This window comes from Myxocyprinus asiaticus, chromosome 48 (assembly GCF_019703515.2).
Source record: "Myxocyprinus asiaticus isolate MX2 ecotype Aquarium Trade chromosome 48, UBuf_Myxa_2, whole genome shotgun sequence".
Taxonomy (NCBI): Eukaryota; Metazoa; Chordata; class Actinopteri; order Cypriniformes; family Catostomidae; genus Myxocyprinus; species Myxocyprinus asiaticus.
In genome coordinates, this window is record NC_059391.1 from 21192499 (window position 1) to 21218111 (window position 25613).

A 25613-nucleotide genomic window follows, 5' to 3' on the forward strand; every position below is an offset into this window, starting at 1 on the left:
ACCCCCTATAATTCCAGAAACATACTCTACACAAGTACTAGACTTTAACTTGCTCAGTAATATTCTCTTCAAACTGTTGCTCCAGCATTACAGTATTTGACTTGAAAGAGAAATCTCACAATAGAATTTAACAGTTAATGTCAACGCTAATGTTTGCTATAGCGCCCCTTTCTGCAACGTTGAGAATGCAACACATACTTGTGTTGCGTTGTCAATTGTGGTCTGAAATATTTTGGAATGCAACGAAGCACGGAATCCAGCTTGTGTTGTTAGAAATCTTGTGCATACTTGTACTTGTGTAGAGTACACTTGTGTTTCGTGATTAAGAGTTTGGGCACCCCCAGTGAATGTACATTGTGAAATTAAAATAATCCAGTCAAACAATTTTCCTGATTGTTTTTTATTTATCAGAATTTTGATCTGTGATCTCAAACGGATTTTTCATTAGAAAGTTCTAAACATGCCAAAGTGCTGAAATGTTTAAAATGAGACTGAAACAGTGGATCCTCGTTTTCACATGATAAGACTAAAGATACAAGTCATGTTTATGATTTGTCATACACTTTAGTTGCTATATTAACTCAGTGTTTTCCTTTGTGATGAACAGTTTCCAGAACCCTTAACAGCAAAATCATGGTTCTGCAAACCATATACAGCAAAAACATGGCCACCTAAATAGGTTAAAATCTGTACAAACTGCTTTGGTAACCTTGTTTGAGTCGTTTCATCTTCGTTGATACAGAATAAGATAAGGCTTTGTAGTCATTACTGAAAGAAAGAATATGATATATACATATCATCAGTTATTCAACATTCTACAAATAACACTGTTATCGTAGCCTGCAGACTTTTACGCTTCATACTAACCAAATCTCTAGACATAACTGGTTGAAAATGGTTCTCTGGGTAACCAACTCTTTAGAAGAAGGTCCTCTATGTATCTCAGGAAATTGAATTTGATTTACTTCTACAGAAAGGGGAAAGCATTAAAAGATAACTTGTGTGGGGCATGAATCATATTGCTGTTTTACCAACGCTCTTAACATGTTTGCTCATCTACCAGAATGCGGCCAAATTGGGGTAAATTAGTGTAAGATGAAGCTAAGTTCACCATCAAATATTTATCGTGTGACCACATCTGCTATTGTGGGGAAAACAAAGTGAGGCTTGATGTGCTGCATTTAGCTGTGGTTATTTATAGCTAAATGAAAAACAAACAAAAAAAAAAAAAAAAATTGAGTAGGGGAACAGTACTATGAAACATTTATCTTACTGGCCTACAAAGACCACATTAAAAGGAGTCATATTGCATATTTTTTATTTTTATAGCTTTATTTCACTGTATTATGTTATACCTGCACATTGAAACACTTTAACACTTACAATCTTGCATTGTTGTCTTATTAAATCAGTGTGAAATAAAGCTTACATTCCAGTTACATCATGTTTTCATCTTGGAAAAAGTTGAGACAGAAATGAAAAATGCTTCTGTTTCACATTTTTATCATTTAAATGCATATGTTTTTATCACAAATACCAGCATAACAAATTAGGTGAAAAGTAAAAAAAAATTACATTCATTTCAGCATGCACTCGAACTGCCATGGACTTCAGAAGTTTCTGGAAAACCTGAATGCTCCAAAGATCATCTTGTGTGCTTCAAATAAATTCTTGAATTGAAAGACAATCTGACCTTTTGTACAGAGTTAACACATTTGCATACATTTCATTAGTGACCCAGAAATCATGCAGAATCTTGAATATTCTTTATTTTTTATGTCATAACTTTATTTAAAAATGTCAAAATCCTAAAACTTTATTTCAAAGTTTAAATATAAAAAACAAAAAACAAAGATTTTAAATTGGTCTTCAGACTTTGGGATCCCACTGTATATGTAGCTCTGTCCAGCTGTTAATGACATATTCAAATAGTTAATTAAGCCACTAACAATGCTTAAAATCAATACAATTTGTGAAAAAATTAAATCCATGTCACCTTTACACACATTTGCCCTCTGTTCTTTGCAGTGTGAACACTTACTGTCTAATAGAAGTTTTTGTTTTGTTTTTATTGGATTACAGCATGCTGCAAAACAATAGATACTGGTGCCAGTCATCATTACTCATTATGCGATAATTTTAATGAGAAATTTGTTCTTTTGTCATATTTATGAAGACCCAGAAATGTCTAATGTGTCAGAGAAAAATGACAGCAATAGAAAGCTGTAGAAATGAGATTGTGAAGGAAATGAAGTTCTTATTTTCGCTGTATTACAGACCACAGTGCACTCAACAGATAAAACAGATGCCACACTAAAACGGAAGCCTATTGTAAGTGTGTTAGTGCAACTAATTGTTAATGCAAAGGATGTGCTATAAATCAATGTATTTCCTTTAGAAACTCACTGTATATCCTTCAGAAACCAACTGTACACCCTAAGGCGAAGAATGCAGCCACATAATTGAATCAACAATGCTTTTCTCGTCATGATCTCATGAATGTTTAAAGGAATAGTTCACCCAAAAATGAAAATTCTGTCATCATTTACACACCCTCATGTCGTTTCAAACCTGTATTACTGTCTTTTATTTATTTATTTATTTATTTTGGCCATGGAACACAAAAGGAATGTTGGCTTCAGAACCATTAACTTTCATTATACAGAAAAAAGTGTCATGTTTAGTAAAGTTTCATCATAGATTTGTTGACCTATCCATGGACTTGCCATATCTATAGTTTTCCTACTCTATGAATTATGCTATGGACTTATTCATATACTCACAATATTTGAGTTTACTATCAGCCACAGTGAACAAGTGCATAATGTATACTTTTTTCTCCAAGCAATGCTACATAATCTTCCCAGGTAGCTTTAGCAGTAGACCTTATAGACAGAGTGTCCCATCTTTATTGAAGGCACAGTTAATCACAGATACACTCAGTGCAAATAGAGGCCAATGTACTCTAGGACTAGAAGCATAGATGCCAAACAACCTTTGGCAAACATGGAGGTGCAAGTCTGTACTGTCTACTTAGGAGGTGACTAGTGGTTTTGGTGCAGTCTCTAGTGTGTTGACTTGTTTGTTGGGGAAGTCTTCAATACACAATGCTATTTAGTGTAGAACAGGAGGAGATAGGAGGGTGTTATGTGGACACAGGAATGACAAACTTTGTGATACTCTATGGGTCTTCAGGGAACTAATGCTATTGGTTTAAAAAAAGCCGAAGTTTAAAGGTGGTGTAAAATTTCTGTGGCACTGAATAAAAATTGCAATACTTTGTTCATACAAAACGTTCATTTAAATTTTACTGTTTATTTAAGTACTGTGTACATTACATTTTAAGTAAAAGTTACTGTGTTAACTGAAATGTTTAAGTTCAATTTACTCAATTTTATCAATATTACTGTATGTCATGAAGTTAAGTAGATTTTACTTGATATTACACCAAAAAATCTAAATAATAATAATAAAAAAAAAATTAACAAAAATTTTCGAAATAATACGAAATAAGTAAACCTTACTAGTAATTTTTTCAGTTAATAGAGAAATGTTTTTTTTTCTTTTTTTTTGCGCAAGTTTTGACTACAAAAAAAAAAAAAAAAAACAACAACAAAAAAAAAAGATACAATGTATATTTAGTGGAAATTTGTGTACATAACCAATAATCTGTTTAGCATTTTATGCTAAAATGTTTGTTAATGTTAACAAAGTTAATAAGTTAATAAAGTTAGCCTAATAAACTTTCCTTGAAAAATTATTTATTTGGTTTTATTATTATTTTCATTGGTTAATTTATGGGGTGAAATCGTCTGTCAGGTATGTTATACAGGACATCCTTAATAATTTCTGAAATATATTATTATTTTTGAATTGAGTTGTTACAGTGGCACAATTCCAATCAAACATACAGTAAATCAACTTAGACGATTAATATTCAACATCTAAAATTCGTTGCATCTTAGCGTCCTTCTCTTCTAATCACAAACACACACACACACACACACACACACACACACACACACACACACACACACACACCTTTGAATTACGTACTGGGAGGGTTCTCAATAGCCTTCTTAATGCATATTTAAGTAATGCATTTTGACGGTGTAATGGCTGCTGTGATGCGATTTAAGATTGGTAAAAGCTTTATAATAAACATTTATATACAATGGGTTATATAGGCTATACATAATAGGCTATGCTTATATATTTGTAAGCATTTTATGTCTTTTGCAAAGTGTGTAGTTTATTTGCCGGTGCTGATTTGATCTGCTCTTCTGCAGGTGCGTCGGTTTTTTAATCTGCCCAGTAGGTGGGACTTGATGCTCGGAGCATAAACCTCTCTCGCGCTCTGTCTCTCTCTCCTCCGATTTCGCTCTGACGCTTCAGTCTTCAAGCCGGAGCTCCAACAACCTGGAACTATACGCGCCAAACAGCACCGAGGAGACAGGGAAAGCCTGTACCATGCAACCCGGAGAGGAGGCCAGCCTGGGACCGGTGATTTTTGATCCCTTTCTACATTAACGGAGTATTTGGAGACATTACTGCAATCTCATTTATCTGACATACCTTCACTCTCATCCACGCACCCGTGCGCGCTCTCGCATCACCACCCGGATACCCGGACCGCTTTCTCTGCTATCGCAATTGAACATTCACCCCCAAAAGGAGATAAAACATTGAGGAAAGCACCTGAAAACATGGATTTATTCTCCATCCCACCCAGCGTTTGCTGGTGGAGGGGCTTATTTCTCATGAGCATCTTCCAGAATTACATGAGCTCCATGCTGGACTGCCCGCCGACCTGCACTTGTTCCACTACGGACATCTTTTGCAATAAGTCTTACCAAGGGAATTTTTTTCCCCTCCTGGCGCTGCAGGACACTGTGAGCGACGGGAATAGCACCAACAGCCTCCCGGACCTGTTTGAGAACATCTCCACCATGTAAGTCAAGCGCACAAGTGTCCGTCACATGTTGAGTCCATGTGTGCATTGAGATCAACTCTCAGCTCGCCCACTCACTCCAGCCTTTGTGTTAGAGTGTGGGATGATTACAAGCATTTTAATGATGGACATTTGCCCACCTGAAAATGACCATCATTTGGCCAAACTGTTTGCTATGGTCTTATTAGAGCTTTGCAATTAAAGCTTCACCCAATATTGATTCTTCAATATCAAAATCAGGAATAACAGAGAAAGTGTCTTATAATGTTCACTTTATATCTCCTATATAGGAAGTAGTCTCGTAAGTGAATACTTAACAATCTGCATTAAAAGAAAAGATCATTCTTCATTTTAACTTCAGCAGTTAAAATCTATTCCGATTATATTCTCTTGGGATTTTCTAATGTCGACATACATGGGAAACCAAATTAATCGCAATATCTGAGGTTAAATGCACCAGTTCTTGGATTTTCCTTCACTGAGAGGAGTCTTTATTAAGGCTGTTTGGTATTCATGACAGGAATCCCAAAAGGAATTTAGTCACATTTGCCTTCGGTTGTGAGCTATAACGTGAAAGGTGCATTGTGCTTCGTTAAAGAAAGGGGGAAAAATATTTGCATGAGTGTGAAGCCATGACAGCCCACGTACCTGCGTGTAAGAGACTAATTTAAAGTCGAAGCTTGTCTTTCCAATCTGTTCTAACCAAGGCTGATGTCCCAGTGCATGTTTTTGAGAAATTAGATGTCGGATAAGGCAGCTGTAAGGGAAAGCAGAAATAAACATTATGCTGTAATGGAGATAAACTCATTTCAGGGTATGAAGATCTTTGTGATGGTCCCTCGTTGTTTTTAGGATAAATAAGGGGAGCTGCGTAATGGCCCTCAACTGATCAGAGCGAATAAATAATAACGCCTGGAGCAAACACAACGTTAATGTTGTTTTCTTCCGAGGGGTAGGCATGCCAAATAATGACATTTTGAATGGAGAAAGCTATTATATATATATATATATATATATATATATATATATATATATATATATATATATATATATATATATTAAAATATAAATCCTCTCCTTCAAAGTTTTCCCGTCATTCTGACAAAAAAAAAAAAAAAAAAAAAAGAAATTGCACTATGCTACTTTGGATCGTCTTCATGGCTTTGGATCGTCTTCATGGCAATCTATAAGCCATAGATTGATGTTCCTTTTTCAGTATGCCATATCAATAATAGCCTATAAGACTACAAATGCATTGAAAGTGCAAATGTAGACAGATGTTTTTCCCCTCTTGTGAATAATTTCAGTGCAAGTGCATTACTAGGAGCAAAAAAGCACGTTTGGGGGAACAACAAAGGCAATTCATGATTGAGTCTTTGTTGGGAATCGCCTTGGAGGGAATTCCGTGACAGCCTTTTCTTTTCTTTTTTTTTTTTTTTTTTTTTTTTTTTTTTTGGTGATGGATTTATTTTTCATTGCGTTCTGTCAAGGAAGCTGCATAATATTATGCATTAGCTCAACAGTTTTTTCCAGTCACTTTCTAAGGCCACTAGAGGGAATAGTGGTAACCTTTTCCAGCATCTTAAATGGAAAGCTCAATAGAACGCGCAAGTCAGGGAGCATACTTGTTTGTTGTGTAACTCTCTAATGTGCGCATGTCCTTTCGTCAACCAAGCCATCAAATTAAAGATTTAGTTGTGAGGCGCTTTTACAATTGGAGGAGTGAAATCAGCACCCCTTAACGCTGGACAGCTCCTTTAACTGGAAAGTGGATTGTGCCATTCTCCAGCGTACAGTGTACTGGTTCAAAGGCAGTCAAAGCGGGGAAAAGAGGCCTACATTTTTAGTTGGCATTCCCTGACGAGTCATCAACCCACTTTTGTATTCACACGACCTTGACCAGTTTACAAATGTTGGTGATGCTCCTTCAGGCCTCTAGAAGCTTCATTGTTGGGAGAACTATCAGTGCCAAAGAGGAAAATGTAAACTTTTTGAAAGTTCAGGGCTTACTTAATGGCTTTTGCAATGCAGAGAGCTCAAGGACAGTCAATTATGTAATTTGAATTATTTGTGTATAAAAATAATTCAAGTTATGTTTATTACTGACTGCAGCTTGTCCGTAATGTAAAGTATTTAAGCAAAATGTTATTTTGCTGCTCAAGTGTGGCTTTGTAACAGGCTTTTTCATTTAGCAGTGTCTAAATGGACATGTATTAAGTGTCTGTTTTTTGTAATAGCCTATTACCTGCTTTAGGTTTACAGTATATATGACTTATATGAAACAGTAATGTTAGAACCAAATTTGTCTGGGTAGGCTATATTTTCACAGTTTTGCATATTGTGTTTTTGTGCTCCTTGCTACATGCTAGCTGTCGGTTTTTCAGCTTTGTATTATTAGTCTTAAATTTGTTGTGCATTGGAGTATTCGAGTACCCTTAGTGTAGCTCATTTGTTTTCATCAAGCATATCCATTACGCTAATTGTCTTTTTTGGTACTTTCAATAATGCTATTTCTGTTTTAGCAGGGGCATTCTTTTTATTTTACTAATGGAATGTCATAAAACATGGCCAGAATATGAAACTACATACCAGCATCTTACATCAAATCCCTCTTATTTAACTCTTTATGCTACACTGTAAAAAAGGTTTGTAATTTTAATGGGAAAATAAAATAAAATGCTACTTCAAAAAAAAAAATAAATAAATAAAGTTAAATGGTTAACCGATAGTTACTTTTCCATTTACGAAGAAAAGTTAGATTTTAACAAGACAACACGTACTTTTACAGTAAAACATTGGAAGAAATATTTTTCTGGAAGTGAAAAGTATGATTTTCTTTATAGATAACAGTTAAAATTTAGAATATGTTTAACAAGACAATACATACTTACAGTACTCACCTCAAGTCCCTGCTTGACCCATCACATTTGATTATATTTTATTAAAATTCTTCTTCTTTTTGATATCAGTTCATGTACATTGGGGTGTTTTATGTTACATTTTGTGTTGTTTAATTAATGTTTATTTCATTATTTTAGTGGTACATGTGTTACCCTGATGGTGTTTTTTTAGTGTGTACTGTATACACATATTTATTGGCCATTGCTCCTGCAAGGGCCATTCTCGATGAAACTGAAGTCATCATGTTGCCTTTTGTTTAACCGCCTCAGTTATTGTGGTGGTTAACAGTACATTTGAAAGTTTAAAGCAGATGTGTGTAGTTCCAGATTGTTGGAATATTCATATTATATAATTTAATTATATTTTCATTTGTGAACAGTAAAATATACAGGCTCTAAAATGACATGCCGTAATGCCTGAAACCATGGTCACTGTATTTTTTTTGACCAAATTATTATTTTTTTTTACCAATAAATCTAACATTTTTTTTTTTATTGTTTACAGTAAAATCTTAGGACAAAATAATACTTGTTCAGTAATCCAGTTTGGGAAATAACTGTAAATTAAGCACATGTCAAACTAATAGAAATGTATATTCAGATTAAAATTTTGAGAAAGCATGCGCAAAATCCTATGCTACTAAAGTCAATAAGAAAGTTTTGTGGCTTTTTTTTTTTATAGGAAAAGTACAGTATGAGTATTCCATTTTGAATATACAAATAATTTTCAAAGCCACCAGGACTCTTTGCTGTGGTTATTTTATTTCACACATCAAAGAGATGCTAGTAATGGAACAGTACAATATAGGCTACCATTGTGAGAAAATAAGTCACATACTACTGTTGATTGACCATTCAAAATACATTCATCCATCTTAACGATATGTATAGACCAGCATCTGAGTTCCTAATTTCATGTGTGATTAAAAAAAGAGTGGATTAGCAACAGTTTGAGATAGGCCTACTTGAAAATTACTCTTACATCTAAATGGTGGTACTTTGCCTAGATCTCCACAGCTCAATTACACCAAAGAGTTTCACAAAGTGTTTTCAAAGTAAAGCACCCGTTTCAAATCGGCACCGATAAAAGCCATTGGGAATGGCACGTACCTGCTGATAGAAGGAAAAGCCATGAAAAAATAGGTCGCTCATTGAAGAACATTTGAATGGAAATTCAAACCGCTTCTACGCTGATGTTTTGCTCTTCGGTGTACATAAGAAGGACAGCTTTTTCTTTTTCCATTGCCTGCCTGCTTGATTGCTGCTTTCAGGTAATCAAACAATAGCTTCTGGGCACAAATGGATCCATAATTGCGTGCCTTATGTGACGGTCAAACTTTCTCTCCTTCACAGGAACTGGAAGAAAATTTTGACTAAATGTTTTCGAATCGTCGATACCCAGTTTTTATTGGATCTGTGGCTCCTAAGGTGTCTTTTTTGCTGGCAGGTGTGATTATGTGCAAAGTCAGCTAATTTCAGCACGTCTGTCTGGCTATGGTGGCTGGAAACGATGTAGAAGCTGTGCAATCATCCATGTTGTGCTAGAAGAGGCTTAGAGAGGTGAAGAGGGTTATTATCTGCCTGGGATCAGAGTGCCGCATCTAAGGAAAAGCAATCGGATCTCATTTGCATTAGCTTTTATGTCTGATGCCCTGGTTGTTATACCCCAGTGGCAAAGGTCACTCAGATAGGGACACTATGGAAATGCTTGCTGTAGTGTTCGTGAAATGCATGGAATATTTTTTGGCTGTTTTGAGGCCTAGCTTTGTAGATGTCATGTGAATGTAAGAATAAGCAAGAGTCTAGTCTTTTGAAAAAGATCTTATGTACTTAACCAACATGTTCTTTTGGGGGTCTGGGAGAAACCAAGGCCCTTTTGAAGAAATGTTCCGGGTTCGTTACAAGATAAGCTCAATCAACAGCATTTTTGGCATAATGTTAGTTACAATAAATAAAATGTTTTCGACTTGCGCCTCGCATACTCAAAAAAGGAAAAATTGCAGTTACAGTAAGGCAATGAGTGAATGGGGCCAGTCCGTTGATGCAAAACTCATTGTTTTAAAAGTATAGCCACAAGACGTAAACATTATATGTGATAATGTAATTTCAGTGTGATGAAACTGCTTAATAACTTTATCGTTGTAACTTTATTTAGTTGTCATGACAACAAAACCCCATAATCCCGGTATTGGATATAACTTGACACAGATAAGGTTAGTAAGCAGTTTTATCACACTAAATCTTGTTAACACGTACAATGTTTGTCTCGTTGCTGTACTTTTGAAAGAGTGTGTATTTAAAAGTTTATGGACTGACCCTATTCATATTAATTCAAAACCATGTGAAGTCAAAACCAAGTCCCCACAAAGTCAGTTTTATTTATTTAGAGAAGCGCAGGTGCAATTTAACAATTTTAAAAGCCTTTGGTGTTGGATCAAAAGAAAGGAATTGTCTGTGTTTTCAGAATTGGCCTGGTGCTTGTTCACGTTCTCAATCTAAAAACTCAACAAGAGTGGCTGGCCTTATTGCTGAAGCCCTTGTGCGGCCTTTTCTTTGACCTTGAAAACTTAAAAAGCTTTTTGTTTATCATTACGCTATGATATTAGCGATCTCAGCACATGCATGAATGACCACATCATGTACATTATCATTTTCAAAATTATTTTAGGCACAGCACCCTTTTAACAGCCCACTAAAACAGATGAAAACCATGCAACACTTTCGCTAATACGCAAATTATAGATTTTAAAAGGAGTATGTATGGGAACACAGGACACGCTGGCAGGCCCTGACCTACTACTGTCCGTAGTACAGTAATGGGTGGCATCTATTTGCATGACCCCTCATGTTCATAATGTGTCTGGAGGCTCTCTTTATGATAACCATAATGGCAAAAAAATCAATAAAAAACAGCCAACCCCAAAGACCCTCACAGTGAGGAAGCAGATATGAATGTGTCAGATAGTCAGGGTCTCAGTATGCCATGTTAATCAGTATGTTGTCCCAATAACAGGGTTGCTCGAGTTTTCCATTTTACATGTTGTATTAGGTGACGCCTTCAGTCATAAATAATCCCGGAGTGTCATTGAAATGGGGCAGCATTTGCCGTGTGGTATTGATCCGATATGTTTTTCCGTGACATTGAAATGAGCAGTTTGTATAATGTAGGGATGATGGAATGTTTCCAGAGGTGGACTTGTTTACAAAGTGGGAGATCTGGTCAATGGACCTGCATAGTAACTGACACCAATGGGCCCTCATACAAAATCATCCTTTTGTTTACTGAAATAAAGTCCATGTACTGTATATGTCATATTTATTCGAAATAGTCCTTGATGGGTGTTATCAACCCCTAGCAATTTAAAAGATATATGTAGAAGGGGAAGGTAAAATAAAAAGGATATGTGCAACTTTGATATAGAAAACCACAAGTATTTATTAAACACCCATAATCATAAGAAAACCAAAACACGCATTACAACGAAAGGTAAGGACGATTAACATAACACCAAACTTGACACAGCATAAACAATTGGAAAATTACCTTAATTTCTCAAACATATGAGGATGAATCAAAGTAGAAAAATTAACAATTAAACAAACATTAAACATAGTAATAAATAAATTAGAAAACACTACAGAGAAAAGTACTTATTTGCTGAACTGGTTAAAGTATCTTCGTCCCGCTTCTCATGCTCTGCTTCAGTGTCTTTTGCACTTGTTTCAATCAGTGTAGCCCAGATGAGCAAACGAGTCACAGGTGTGCAAAGGCGGACCTAGGAGAACACACACTCAGAAAGAAAAGAGAGAGAGAGAGAGCAAGTGTGCGAGAGAGAGAAAAACTCCACTCTACAGTCACGGACCGTAACAATGAGTGACAGGTTTTTTCTTATTTAAGGTTTTAATGGAGAACGAAAATTACAGGAGCATTTAGTCCAAGAGTAAGCTTTAAGGGTTTAATAAAAGACCAGGCTTTAAGGGTTTAGACTTGGCTTTAATGTTTAGTCCAAGATTAGGCTGTAGATGTTGGTCCAAGACTAGTCTTTAAAGGGCTTAGTCCAAGACTTGGCTTGAAATGGTAGTCAGAGACTTGGATTTAAATGTTTATTCCAAGATTAGGCTTTAAATGTGGTCTAAGATTTGGCTTAGGGTTTTAATGGAAAACAAAAATTACAGTGGGTTTTTTTAGTTCAGGATTATGCTTTGAGGGTTTAATAAAAGACAAGGCTTTACAGGTTTTGACCTGGCCTTAAATGTTTAGTCCAGGATTTGGCTGTAGATGTTGGTCCAAGACTAGTCTATAAATGGTAGCCCAAAAGTTAGCTTTAAATGTTTAGTCCAAGAATAGGCTTTAAATGTTGATCTAAGACTTGGCTTTAAAGGTTTAGTCCAAGACTAGGCTTTACTTTAAACATTGTAAACAACCCATATTTCTTAGATCAGCACATACAATAGTATGATATAACTGTCTAGACAAAAACAATAAAGTTTATCAATACATTCATAAGCCCATTCTAGATGTAACTTCATGGCTCCATGTGAGACTAAATAACAGTAGGATGTTGAGGCAAAATGATGGCCTCTGTTGCGTCGAAACAGTATGGAGCAAAAATATGTGCGTGCCACCCCCCTTCCCTGCTGCTTCTACAAATAAGTTACACAGTGCTTCATCAGACCCCACACTGTGAACACTTCTGTTTGCAAGTTTGATGGGTAATCTTTCCCTAAATTTGGTTGAATGCACTCAGTTGTCGGAATGACAGCCAGAAAGCTCAAGGTCACATGTAGGTTACTGAACATTTAATGGGGAGAGAGGAATGCAGTGTTATAGATTAGTAGAGATTTGGAAAAACTTGAAGTGTTTTATCACAATGACCATATGTTCTCTGTTTCTCCAGGTCATATAATTGGCCCTGCCAGCTTTTATCTATAACCTTCTGTGGAAAGGGAGTGAAAAGTTCTCATAGCTTCAGGAAGGCTTTTGGGGGATGTTTCATTCCAAATTCAGTTTTTGTTTTATTTTTTTATTTTTCATTTTTTTAGTTTAGTTTTGTAAGCATCTGTTACATTTATTTTGGAACTGTATAAATATTTAAATTAATTATTTACACCCTGTCTACACCGGGTGCGTACGCTGATGCAACGTGACGGCTTGAGATTGTTTACACTAGACTCGTCGACACGAAGGTTCTAAACCGTTTAATTGTGTTATTGGCAGTAGTAGTGCCAGCACGTGCAGCGCAAAATGGACGTGACGCAATGCTCACGTCCAGTGTAGACAGGGTGTTATGATTATCATAATGAACAATTCTTCCACCAATTAATATTGTTTGTTATCCTAGTTGTTGTTTGCTTGCAGTTGCCAAGCCACATAGCAATGTGGGGAAGTAAAATGTTGAATGTGCACGTGTACATGTCAAGTGTGCATTTATAGTCCTTTTCTAATGGCTTAGAATGTGGCTTATCCAGTCAGAATTTTGAATCTAAACTATCTGCTATATAATAAATGTCAGTGTGTTTCCATCATGTTTCCAAGGACTCTTATTTTGAAGTGGATTTTGTCCTCTGTCTTCTGTTTCCCCCAGACAACATTTCCCTCAATGCACTGCCCTCATCACTGCCATCTGTTCCCCATTATTCTCACCTGTTCTCCATTCCCTCTTTAGCCCTTGTGTGTATTAATACACTCTAGTTTTGTTCCCTCTTTGTCAGTTCTTGTTTGATGCTATTTGAGTTTGTTTGTTTATTTCACTTTCATCATCTTCATTAAAAGCCTGCAATTAGATCCAGCGTCTCTCATCTCAGCAACTACTTGTTACAGAAGAACTGACCAACATGGATCTAGCGGCTGTCAGAATTCTTCTGCTCAAGCAAGAGGACCGTCCAGTTGAGGATCACGTCCATACATTTTTAGAACTAGCGAATTTAGTGCACTATCCTGACCGCTCTCTGGTGGTTTTCTTCCAGACCGGTCTGAATAGTGCACTGAAGGAACTGATGCCTCCGGCTGATCCTCACTGGACATTCTGGGAATATGTGGAGAAGGCTCTGGAACTTTGCGGTTCCCTTTACACAGTGGATTATGGTGGGAACCCTGGGCCACGTGCATCCACGGCTCCTTTTAACTTCGACTGAACTTTTTTTTTGTTTTTTTTAAGTGCATTAACTGGTGAGCAAGGGGTAGTTTTTTTTTTACATGATGCAACTCTTATCTGCCATAATGTCATCATCCTGATAGAGAGGACTAGTAGTGCCCATAGACCACGATGAAATATTGATCACTCTCTCCTTTCAACACATGCTATATCTCCTTGGCTCTTTGTGAAACGTAAAAATGAATTCAGTCTCTTTTTAACTAGCAAAATTTTGATTGGATAATTTATGTACCTTAGTAAGGCAAGTTTTATCCAATGACGAGAGTTAATGAACACAAGCACATATCAGCTATTTTCCTAATTTAATAGTAGATTACTGATTGGGACAAAAGTAATGGAATAATGGTAACAGTGACATTCCAATCTAGAATATTCTTTGCCACAGACTGCGCATAATACAAGGGAGTGGGCTTCAATCATGGACATGTTGGAGGTAATTTCGCCGGCTGCTGTTTTAGATTTCCTTCGTTTTCATTCTCTCTTTTTCTTGCTCTCTCTTGCTCTCATTTTTTTCTATCCCTCCTGCTTGCTGCTGATCTTTTATTTATTGCATGGCTAATGAAGTGCCTGATAGACTGTAGAACAGTGTGGATGATCCTGAGCAGTTCATTTCTTGGTTAGCTGGCAGACGGCAGATGAGAGGCGTCCACAGGTTAGGCAGTAGCGTCATCTTTAACGACATGCCATGCAGTTTTTAAGTTTGCCTAAGTTTGTTTATTTTTAAACTTTTGAAAAGGACTTTCATACCAGACCTGGATACATTTTCCTGTTTTTGTCATTTTAGTTTCACAGACAAAGAATATAAGACACAAATCTAAACTAGATTTAGAAAGGAATTTTTCAAACATGAGGGATAGGCATTTTTTTCTCTGGCACCATTCACTTTCATTGCACCTTTTTTTCCATACAATGAAAGCGAATGTTGACTAAGGCTAAAATTTTGCTTAACATCTCCTTTTGTGTTCCATGGAAGAGAAAAGGCATATAGGTTTGGAACAACATGGCAGTGAGTAAATGATGACAGTTTTCATTTTGGGGTGAACTATCCCTTTGGGCAACACTTAAAAAATTGTATGAATGTCTTTGCATCACAGTATACAACGAAATATCAAACCAAGTTGCATTTATGTTAAAGAAATACAAGCACAAAAAAACTTTAAGAAAAATATATCACAATAAGAAGTTAGGTTTTATTTATATCTATTCTTGATATTAAAGATATTTTTGAAAATTAAGACAAAAACAAATGATACTTTTTGGTAAATTTATGGATGCAACATGTCTATTGACCTGTTTCAGTGATATCACTTTTCCTAGCAGCAGCCATATTTGTGACCATCAGCGGGAGGAAACAATGGCGTTGAATTGGAAAAACAATAATTTTTTTTAATGCTTTTGATCCATACCAAGTCCCAGGAAAGGTGTATACAGCACTGAGGTCAGCACAAATACTGTCAAATTTGACTTTTGTGGATGTTTGTAACAATGTTGGCTGCTGACAATGATGGCAATGACGAAGATGACGTGAAGATGAAGAACCCAAGTGCAGTTTATTTACAAAAGTTAATGCCCTAACTATACACGTGAACTAAACATAAACTTGACATAAACCTGACTTGATATAAACGTGGCATGACAAACATCTATACTCACATACAATACTTGACAAAACACAATGGAAAACATGAGGCTTAAATACATGGACATGGGGGAACATAAACCAATGAACAAACAGAACTGATAACAAGATAATTAAACAATAAACCAATGAAAACATGACACATGAACATGGAGGGAAAACAGAAATCACATGACAAGGGAAACAGGAACTAAACATTTCAAAATAAGACATGAATCAACAAAATACACATGACATATCCCCCCCACAAAGTGGTGGCTCCCGACACCCCAACACAAACAAAACACGTAAAACATGACAAATTCAAAGTTCTGTAGGGAGCGGGGGGGGGGATGGGGTGTGTGTCTTGAGGCGTGGCAGAGTCCGTGGAAGGTGGAGCCATGAGAGGCTTGAGGGGCGGAGCCATGGAACTTGGTGCCCGGAGAGTAGCCGAAGACTCGAAAGGCCAGGGTGGAGCCGATGGCAGGGAGGACAAAGGCGGTGCTAGAGGCTCGGAGGAGCAAGGCGGAGCTGAGGGATTGGAAGACTGAGGTGGAGCCGGTGGGACTGAGGACCAAGGTGAAGCCATAGGGAAGGAGGTCCCTGGTGGAGCTGACAGATCGGAGGGACGAGGCACAGCCAGAGGATCGGAGAGCCAAAGCGGAGCCAGGTGACCAACAGACCAAGGAGGAGCCGGAGGGACGAGGGACCCCGGCAAAGCCGACAGGCTGAAGGACCGCAGTGGAGCCGAGGGAATGCAGAGCTGAGGCAATGTCGAGGGACTGACAGGCCAAGGCGAAGTCCAGGGCTCGGGGGGTCCAGGCGGGGTCGGAGGCCGAAAGTTCCCCTTGCCTGCTCAGGAGTGGCTGTGACGTGGCATGGAGCAGACTGAGGCGTCGCTGTGACGTGGCATGGAGCAGGCTGAGGCGTCGCTGTGACGTGGCATGGAGCAAAAGATGGTGCTAGCTCAGCGACCATGACTAGGAACTCTGGATTGGCGGGCATGTCGTGGACCTCTGGCTCGGCGGCGGCCATGTCGTGGACCTCTGGCTCGGCATCCGCCTCCCCCACAGTGAACATGGAACCAATGATCTGCAGGGCGAGGTCGATATACTGAGCGAGGGTAAGGGTACTCTTACCACCTGGCATCAGAATGGAGATTGGCTTACTCAGTCCAAACCGGAAACAGTCTTTGAGTGCAACCTCATTAAAGTCCACCTGGAAGGCCAGATCGCAAAAGTCTTCCACATAGTCCTCCAGGGGACGATTCCCCTGACGTAGGCGCAGAAGCCGAACTGCTGGGTTCATGGTTCGGTCAAGTATTCTGTAACGATGTTGGCTGCTGACAATGATGGCAATGAAGAAGATGACGTGAAGATGAAGAACCCAAGTGCAGTTTATTTACAGAAGTGAATGCCCTGAATAACTCCTGAATAAGGCTTTTATCGCATCCCACAGCGCAGCACACTGAAGATATATGGAATTCTGGTCACAAACATGGTGTGATCGTACAGTGACGTCACATGATAGGTCAATATGTAATGTGATGACAAGCTACACTTGTGGTTACTCTGCTAGGACAACTATTTAAACCTGAGGGGAACTTCATACACCCACTAAAAATCACCTTGACAACAGTTTGTTAAAAGTTGTTAAAATGAGGGCTCTGTAAAGTCAATTCTGAGAAAAGCTCTAGCATCACTGGCTTACAGATGCCACTTAGTCTGATATTTTGTATTGGATGCAAAGACTTAATATATTTTTAAGTGTGGCTTAAGTGTCCAAATATTTTTTAGGGCCACTGTATGTGCCTGCCCCTGCCATCTACTGTTCTTTTAGCAAGTAATCCACATTGTCATTACACATATCTGAAGATCAGCGCTTCCTCTCTGTCTTACTTCCCCTGTCACATTTTAAATCTCTCTACTAAGCCCTACGCTTGTAGTGTATATCACAGGTAAGCCAATGCAGGGCATACGATTGAAACATGTTGATTTTGACTGACGTTCTAAAGCCAAGGAGCCCTTAGAGAAGGTTTTAAACCCAAGGAGTTCTGAAATACCAGAGGTCCAAGACTTATTGCTATTCACAGGGAGTCACGGCAGAAAACAAGAGTTGGCATCACGAATTGGACTGATCGTCTTAGAAAGCACCTGTGCCAGGCGGATGCAGGTTGGGTTTAGCAGCGTATCGCTGTTCCCTTGTTTTTTTTTGTTTTTTTTTGGGACTGTTTAGGATTCTGGGGGAGCTTGTCAGTGATGAGAGGCTAAATGGAATTGTGCTCCTGTAAATGGTCCTGCTCGACCTGCTCAAAGCAGGATTTGATCCTCAGTCTCCAGCATAAGCGGCGGGCGCGCTAACAAGGAGGCTAAAGGCTACAGCCTCTAGCATCAGTTGCTAGTGTGCCTCTTGAGGCCAGGGGAGTGAGGTTTACACACACTGCACAGCACGTACCAGCTGGCTACCGTTACACTCCCTATCTCTGGCGTTTCTCTGTCTAATGAAATGTTCCTTCCAGCTCCAAGAGGGCAGAGTCTCTATAAGGTCATTGTGATGGTGTCTTGTTTGTAATCTAAGTCCTAAGACACCAGTATAAATGCACTGCCTTCTCATACCAAGCTTTTTATCTGGCTTATTCTTAAAGTACACCAACCACAGATGCTAAGTCCTTACTGAGCCCCTCAAAGGACAGGGTGGAAATAATTTTTTTCTGAAATAGTTTTGTGTGCCCTCACAATAAACTTATCATGGTTTTACTACAGTAACCATATTTTTACCATGATATTCGTAGTGAAACCATAGTAATAATACAGTTAAACTAAAACAACGGTAATATAAATCATACATTTGTAGTTACTATGGTTTTACAACAAATACCATTGTTTAACCATGATATTTGTTGTAAAACATAGTGTAGGAAATTAGCGACTTTGTGGCAGGGTATACAGGTGCATCTCAGTAAGATAGTGAATTGGTGGGTTTTTGTTAAATGTGAGCCAAAATCATCACAATTAAAAGAACCAAAGACTTAAACTACTTCAGTCTGTGTGCACTGAATTTATTTAATACACGAGTTTCACAATTTGAGTTGAATTACTGAAATAAATGAACTTTTCCACGACATTCTAATTTATTGAGATGCACCTGTATTTACAACTGCCAGCATTCATCACCAGTAATATGTAAAAATTGTATAATGGAATGCTAAAGGTAATGGACAGATTTAAACGTGCCCACATTTTTCCACCAATAATATGTAGGATTATGTAAAATAGTTTAGGAATCTTTGCCGCTTTTGACCACCATTATATCAAGGATAAATGACAAATGATCAGATTAGAAATCTCAATAAAAAAATTCTCCACCATTAAATATGTAATACAACATGCTCGTTGTATCTACTCACAATTTATATGTGAGGAATTTTAGCTCAAGAAGGGAATTATGATTAATTTGGGGAATATTGAAAGAATTAATATTATCTGATACGTCTGATCACTTGGCCACACTGAGTTTATATGACGCATCTGTTCTTTAGAGTAATACTATTCTCATTGCCATTGAAAATAATATCAGAAATTTGTTGAAATATTTTTCAAGCATGGGGCGTAGATCTTTAAGAATCAATTGATGAGATTATTTATCAAAATATACCACAGTCAAATCCTCTTTGAATACAAACAAGACTTTATTTCTAATCTACAACATCAAACTAACAAAGTAACAGGTGAGTGAACTGTAACAGAAGATGAATGCAAATGATCTGTAACAGAGAAAATTGAACTTAATGGAGTCTATAGACCATGCCCTGAACCATCAATACTTAATTTAGTATACCTCGATTTGCAATTGTGTTACCCGAAGTATTTAAATAAAATTTGGAAACCAAGGTCCTAGAGTCTGGAGGAAGGGTGGAGAAGCTCATAGCCCAAGTTGCTTGAAGTCCAGTGTTAAGTTTCCACAGTCTGTGATGATTTGGGGTGCAATGTCATCTGCTGGTGTTGGTCCATTATGTTTTTTGAAAACCAAAGTCTCTGCACCCGTTTACCAAGAAATGAACTGTAACAGAAGTGAGTGAACTGTAACAGAAGATGAATGCAAATGATCTGTAACAGAGAAAATTGAACTTAATGGAGTCTATAGACCATGCCCTGAACCATCAATACTTAATTTAGTATACCTCGATTTGCAATTGTGTTACCCGAAGTATTTAAATAAAACACCAGCACTTTCTAGCAAAAGTCTGGAGGTGTACTGCCGTTTCGTTGCATTTCCTTGCATTGCTTTGGTCCTTACATTTGCTCTGAAAAAGTCAACTAACTATTTCAACATGGATAATACAAGATTAAAATTAACAATCACCAAGTTATCAGTTATAAAAGTGATTACATGTCACTGCACATATTTGTAAGGTTACATCAGGCTATAATCATTTGTGTAAGATCAATTTTTACTATCAAAAATAGACTGTGCGTTGTGCAGTGTAGAATCATGATACGATGGAGTCTTTTGATAGTGTTATAGTTCATAATACATGTATATCCATTGTAAAAACCCAAGAAAAGTTAGTTTAGAGATGATAGAAAAACACTAGTTTTTGGTGGAAACCATGGTTTAATACAGTATACAGCATCTATATTGTAACCATTGTTTTACTATAGATTAGCCATGGATAATATTATGGTTTCAATTATTTTTATTAAAAAACAAATCTATTACTGTGGTTTCACTATGATTATTGTGCTTAACATATGGCTACTGAAGTAAAACCATGGTTAATTTAATGTGAGGGAATGCAATCAGTTGCGAGACAACATAAAACTATTTCAGGAAAAAAAAACACCCCCCCCCCCCTCCTTTAAGGGGCTCCGTAAGTCCTAAACTTGGTAGGGGATTTTAAAAGTATCAACTTTACATGTTAATGAATCCCTGATACTGCCATGTAATCCAAACATTCAAATGTACCTTAAGACATTACATTTAACACTATGTTTTGATAGTTTGAAAAACCCCAAACCCTAAGTTTAAGCAATAGTAATAGTGATGTTTGCCTCATAGAAAGCTGATTGGCTTATTTTTCTAATCAGTACTAATGTAATGTTGGCTTACATTGCATATACATGTGTAAATTAAAGATAATTTATTATGCCTAGCATTTATGTTGCACTGCATTTGATCAAACATCTTAACTGTAAGTTTATAGTCATAGCCATTATCTTGTCCTCAGTATTATTTAAATGGCCACTTTTCTGGTCATATTTGTATTGGAGACCTTAGCTGTTGTCCTGCTGTTGAAAATATGTTACCAAGCTGTTTTCTTTGATAATGAAAAAGTTTTCAAGCTGTCTAACAGGTGCTCTGACCTGGCCATCTCATTTATGAGAATCATTTTGGGCGAGTGGTGAAGGGTGGCCAAGAGCCAAAATCTACCGGCCTAATTACCAGCTGCCGCTTAAGATTTTTAATTTCCTAAAACTGCAAAGGAGAGAAGCATTTCTGAAACCATATTTTAATGGCAAATCTGTCTTTCCATCTGTCATTTGGAGGCTTTCTTGATTGCCTTACAACAGTGGGTTGACCACAGATTTGGAGAAAAAGCAGCACGATAACATTCCTTATAGTTCACCCAAAAATGAAAATTCTGTCACCTGATTCCAGATCAGTGCTCCCACTATTGTTTAATTGGTAAATCCTGGCCCAGACTGCAGGAAGGCCTCACAGAAGGTGTGGGCAGTGTTCCTCCTCCACCGTGAGAGGAGTTTTAATGAGAGCGGAGCCGATGCATGTCCTGTGCATTCATAAATAGCTCCTGCACCCCCGTCAAACTCCCTTCATCCTCCATCCACCGGCCCACGGTGGTGATATCAACATCTAGCAAACACAGTAAGACAGCAACATCAAAACGCAAAGGGAACAACCGGTTTCTTTACTGGCTGGTGCATATTCTCAGTCTGACACTTAACACAATGAACCTATTAACGCTTAAACCTAGAGCATACGGTACTATGGGAGGATGCAGTAACACATTGAGGATGTGTCAAAACTACCAGTGAAAAGTTTGGACACACTTTACGGAACTGATGTTTTTCGTGATCTTAACAACCTTTTGATCTAAAGGAGTTTGTTGAAGTGCTTGAAATGAGCTTTGTTCCTTTAATTCAAAGTTACCATGAAAGTCCAACGTAACTCTTGAAAATCAGGTAATCGGCATTGCATCTGTGAGATGATCTTGAAAAAGGATGTGCAAAGCTTTTCACTTGTGATTGGCTGACAACTGAATGATGTGGTCTTGGGAGTTTCTTGTTACTTAGGTGAGATTTAGTAATAGACATTTTGGTTTTGATACAGACATCTGATCAGAGTTTGTTTTTGTACTTGGGAGCGGTTTTGTAAGGGTCATTGATTTTCTTCTTTTATTCCTTGCTTTGTATTCTTTTAAGTGCATCAGAGACTTTTCTGCCTGGCCTAGCTTTCATTAAGCTAAAACACATATGAGTAGGGAGAGGGAAAAGGGAGGGCTGCTTTACATGTAATATCTTTTTCTCTTCAGGTCTTATATTATAAGCATGGGTTGCAGGGCGGATCACGCCTTTAAGTAAAAATGTACAATTATACGATTGTAATTTGCCATAATTACAGCTCGAAAATTGATATGAGCATATAACATCAACAATGGATATTTAGTTCACGTACATTCATCACTAATTCATGGATATATCTGGTTTTAATTAATTCATAATTGCTTTGGAAACGTAGAGAGCTCGCCACTGTTACTTTTTTCCCCCTAAATAATGTCATCCATTGGGATGTTTTAGGTTGGTAATTGGAATTTGATTTAAGTGACTTTTTAAATATTTCAAGCCCAAAGAATAAAAAGTAATAGAACATTTAAAGAGGACTGAACATTTAATACCCTGATAGGTCTGAGCAATTAAGGGGAGTGTTACATTTGATTTGGCAATATTGGTGGGGAGTGAAAAGTATACTAATAACTATGGAAATAGGTTCAGTTTATCTTCCCCGACCACTGACTGTGCGGATGTGCATGAAACATTCAGTGCAGTAGTATATCAGAGCTTCTAGGATTTCCCATGGGAATGCAGGACCATTTAGACATTACTTTTGCTTAGAATACTCTATCTCTCTCTTAAAGGCACCACCGTGCTCTTAAAGGCACCTCCGCTGAAAAGGGCACCTTTTAAAGGCGCAAGTGTTTGCGCCTCTCTAGCCCCCGTTCTGTGCACGTCAGTGAAACCCGGAATATTCTTTAATGCATAGGTAATATGAACTAACAATGAATGGTATTTTTTAACAGCATTTATTAATCTTGGTTAATGTTAATTTATAAAAATACAGCTGTTTATTGACTGTTCATGTTAGTTCATAATGCATATGCATTAACTCCTTTGTTTCATGTCAGCTCTTGATTGACTAGATTGGTTGATTGAGTTTTTTCTTTAGCTTAAACCTGGTGTCTCTGTTTGCATGTAGGAATGCTGAAATGTATAGCCTTTGCTGACAGAGTCTCTTTCTCCAAAGCTTTAATTGCAGGTCTGTTGAGAGTCAGAGAATGCAAGAATGAGAGATGAGAGATTTTCACATTCACTTCTCCAGAGGTGATGAGTTTAGGGATTGAGGATGTCTCCTTTCTTAATTCTCTTTGTTGAAAGACACACTACCTCCCTCAACTTGTTAAGAATACCCCTTGGAATGGGCCAAGCCCTTGGATCATGCCTTTAAGTCCAACCCCATATCTGTATAACCCACAGCGTAATTGAATCTTTTAAATAAGAATGTCGGCCAGAATTCTCCATTCTCTATTTTCCATCAGCAGTTTCCCAGCGTTGGGGAGTAACTGTCTAAAAATAGCGACACTTCTAACTTTTTATTTCATTTTAAAATTAAATTTTTTTAGTTGCAAGACAGTAGCTCAGCTGCTTTCAAAACAGAGTACCATTTCAAGTAACAAGCTTCTTTTTATGGTAAGTAGCAATGTAGTGCGACCAAACACTAAATCACGTTTTTTAAAGTCACATTTGTTTGCGCACACAGCTTTACAGCCGATCACACTTAGCCTGGGGTATTAATCAAAGTCTGATTTATACATAGTGAATTGCTTTTTTCTAAATGTTCCTTTCTCTCTTTTGTATCATTGGAAAGTCTAATTCATTGTAGTGTATACATTCTTCATAAACTGTCCTGTCTATTTATTCCTCTTTCTTTTCTAGCATTGGAAAGACTGATTCATTTCAGTAATTGAGTTTCTCCTAAACAGTCCCCTCTCAAATATGTTAGAATATTTGATTCATTCTGCTTAACCTGTTTGTCATATACCATTCTCTCTCTTTCATACGTAGCTTTGGAACATCTGACTCATTCTATCATTTCGTCCTGAATGGTCCTCTCCCCATATGTAGCGTTGGAAAGTCTGATTCATTCTAGTGAATTGTTTCATCCTAAATGTCCTTTTTTCTCTCATATGTACCGTTGGAAAGTTTGATTAACTCTGTAGTGAATCGATTCATCTTAAATGGTCCTCTCTCACATTGGAAAGTCTGATTCATTCTAGTGAATTGGTTTGTACTAAATGGTCCTCTCTCTCATATGGAGTTTTGCAAGGTCTGATTCATTCTAGTGAATTAGTTCATCCCAGAGTTGGGAAGTAACACGTTACATTTACTTGAGTAACTTTTTGGAAAAAAAATGTACTTTTAGAGCAGGTTTATTTTTACTCTCACTCAAGTACATTTCTAATGAAATTTTTGTTTACATTTACTTCATTACAATGGGCAGCATTCTTGTCGTTACATTACTGGGTTTAATTTTAATTAATGCGTAATTTATTGAGAGATTATTGAATGGGACTTTTACGACATCGGAAGTTCACACAGCTGTTTGCACTATCACAGACTGTCACTCAAGCCGAGTCCATCACTGCTGCAGCATCAAGCTCTTCAAACTTGTGAAACACTTTCTTTGCTCTGCACAGTGAAAAAAAGAATAGTTTTGTCATGCAATGCCTTCATTTAACACCAAGACAAGCGGATATTTCAAGATTAAAATTGCAGCTCCAACTTAAGGCAGCATGTTGAGGTATGATGTGGCTCTAATGATAACGCGGGATTTTCTGTGTCATGGTGCTGGTAATTTTCAGGGTGATTCTATAAATATGGGCTCTTTTGACATTAGTTTTTAAATGAAAATCTTTAAATCAGTGCAGCAATATATCAGTGTGCTTTGTCCCACGTCCCGCATGTCATGAGCAGTATTTATGCATTTACCCCGCACCCTCGCGGGAGTAATGGAAACTATCGCAGCTATTTCGGGCTGATTAATGCAGGGAAAATTCCTTAACAGGTGGATTAAACTGCCTACTATATAAATCCATGTAAACATTCAAGTTTAGTGTAAATGCCTTTTGCTCTGCTGTTCGTTTGACAACTGGAACGCAAACAGACAGCATTTCTGCGTGTGCGAGAGTGTTCCACGACTGGGGTTGGTGCCCTACGCAGGCTGCATTTTCTGCATTTAGGGAGCGGCGGTACTGCTGTACAAAACTAATGATCTAAATTCTTTCGACTACACTGAACTAAGTATCAACGCAGGACATTAAAAGCTATGAAATAGCAAAAGTAGGCATTAATAAAGCATGATCTTGCTTTGGTTTATATTTCAGCATTATATATAATGTCCCTTTGGGCTATTGTTCACGTTTTCACCGTAATAAAAACACAAGAAGAAGAATGTGAAAGTGATCTGTTTCTCATCCACACCTTTCACATTGCTTCTGAAGATTTTGATTTAACCACTGGAGTCTTATGGATTACTTTTATGCTGACTTATGTGATTTTTTTTTAGCTTGATGGACCAAAAGAGCTGAAATATTCTTCTAAAAATCATAATTTGTGTTCTGCAGAAGAAAGGAAGTCATACACATCTGGGTTGGCATAAGGGTGAGTAAATGATGAGAGAATTTTCATTTTTGGGTG

At 37.5% G+C, this 25613-nt stretch overlaps 1 protein-coding gene across 2 annotated transcripts in view; it reads left to right on the forward strand.

The window, feature by feature from the left end:
* Window positions 1–4477: 4477 nt before the first annotated feature.
* The window catches only part of LOC127437831 (NT-3 growth factor receptor-like), a 296126-nt gene continuing 274990 nt past the window's right edge, over window positions 4478–25613 (forward strand). For both annotated transcript variants that reach the window (XM_051693038.1, XM_051693039.1), the window contains exon 1: window positions 4478–4951. In XM_051693038.1, coding sequence (XP_051548998.1) covers window positions 4707–4951 — 245 coding nt within the window. In that variant the 5' untranslated portion in view covers window positions 4478–4706. The remainder of the gene's footprint in view (window positions 4952–25613) is intronic.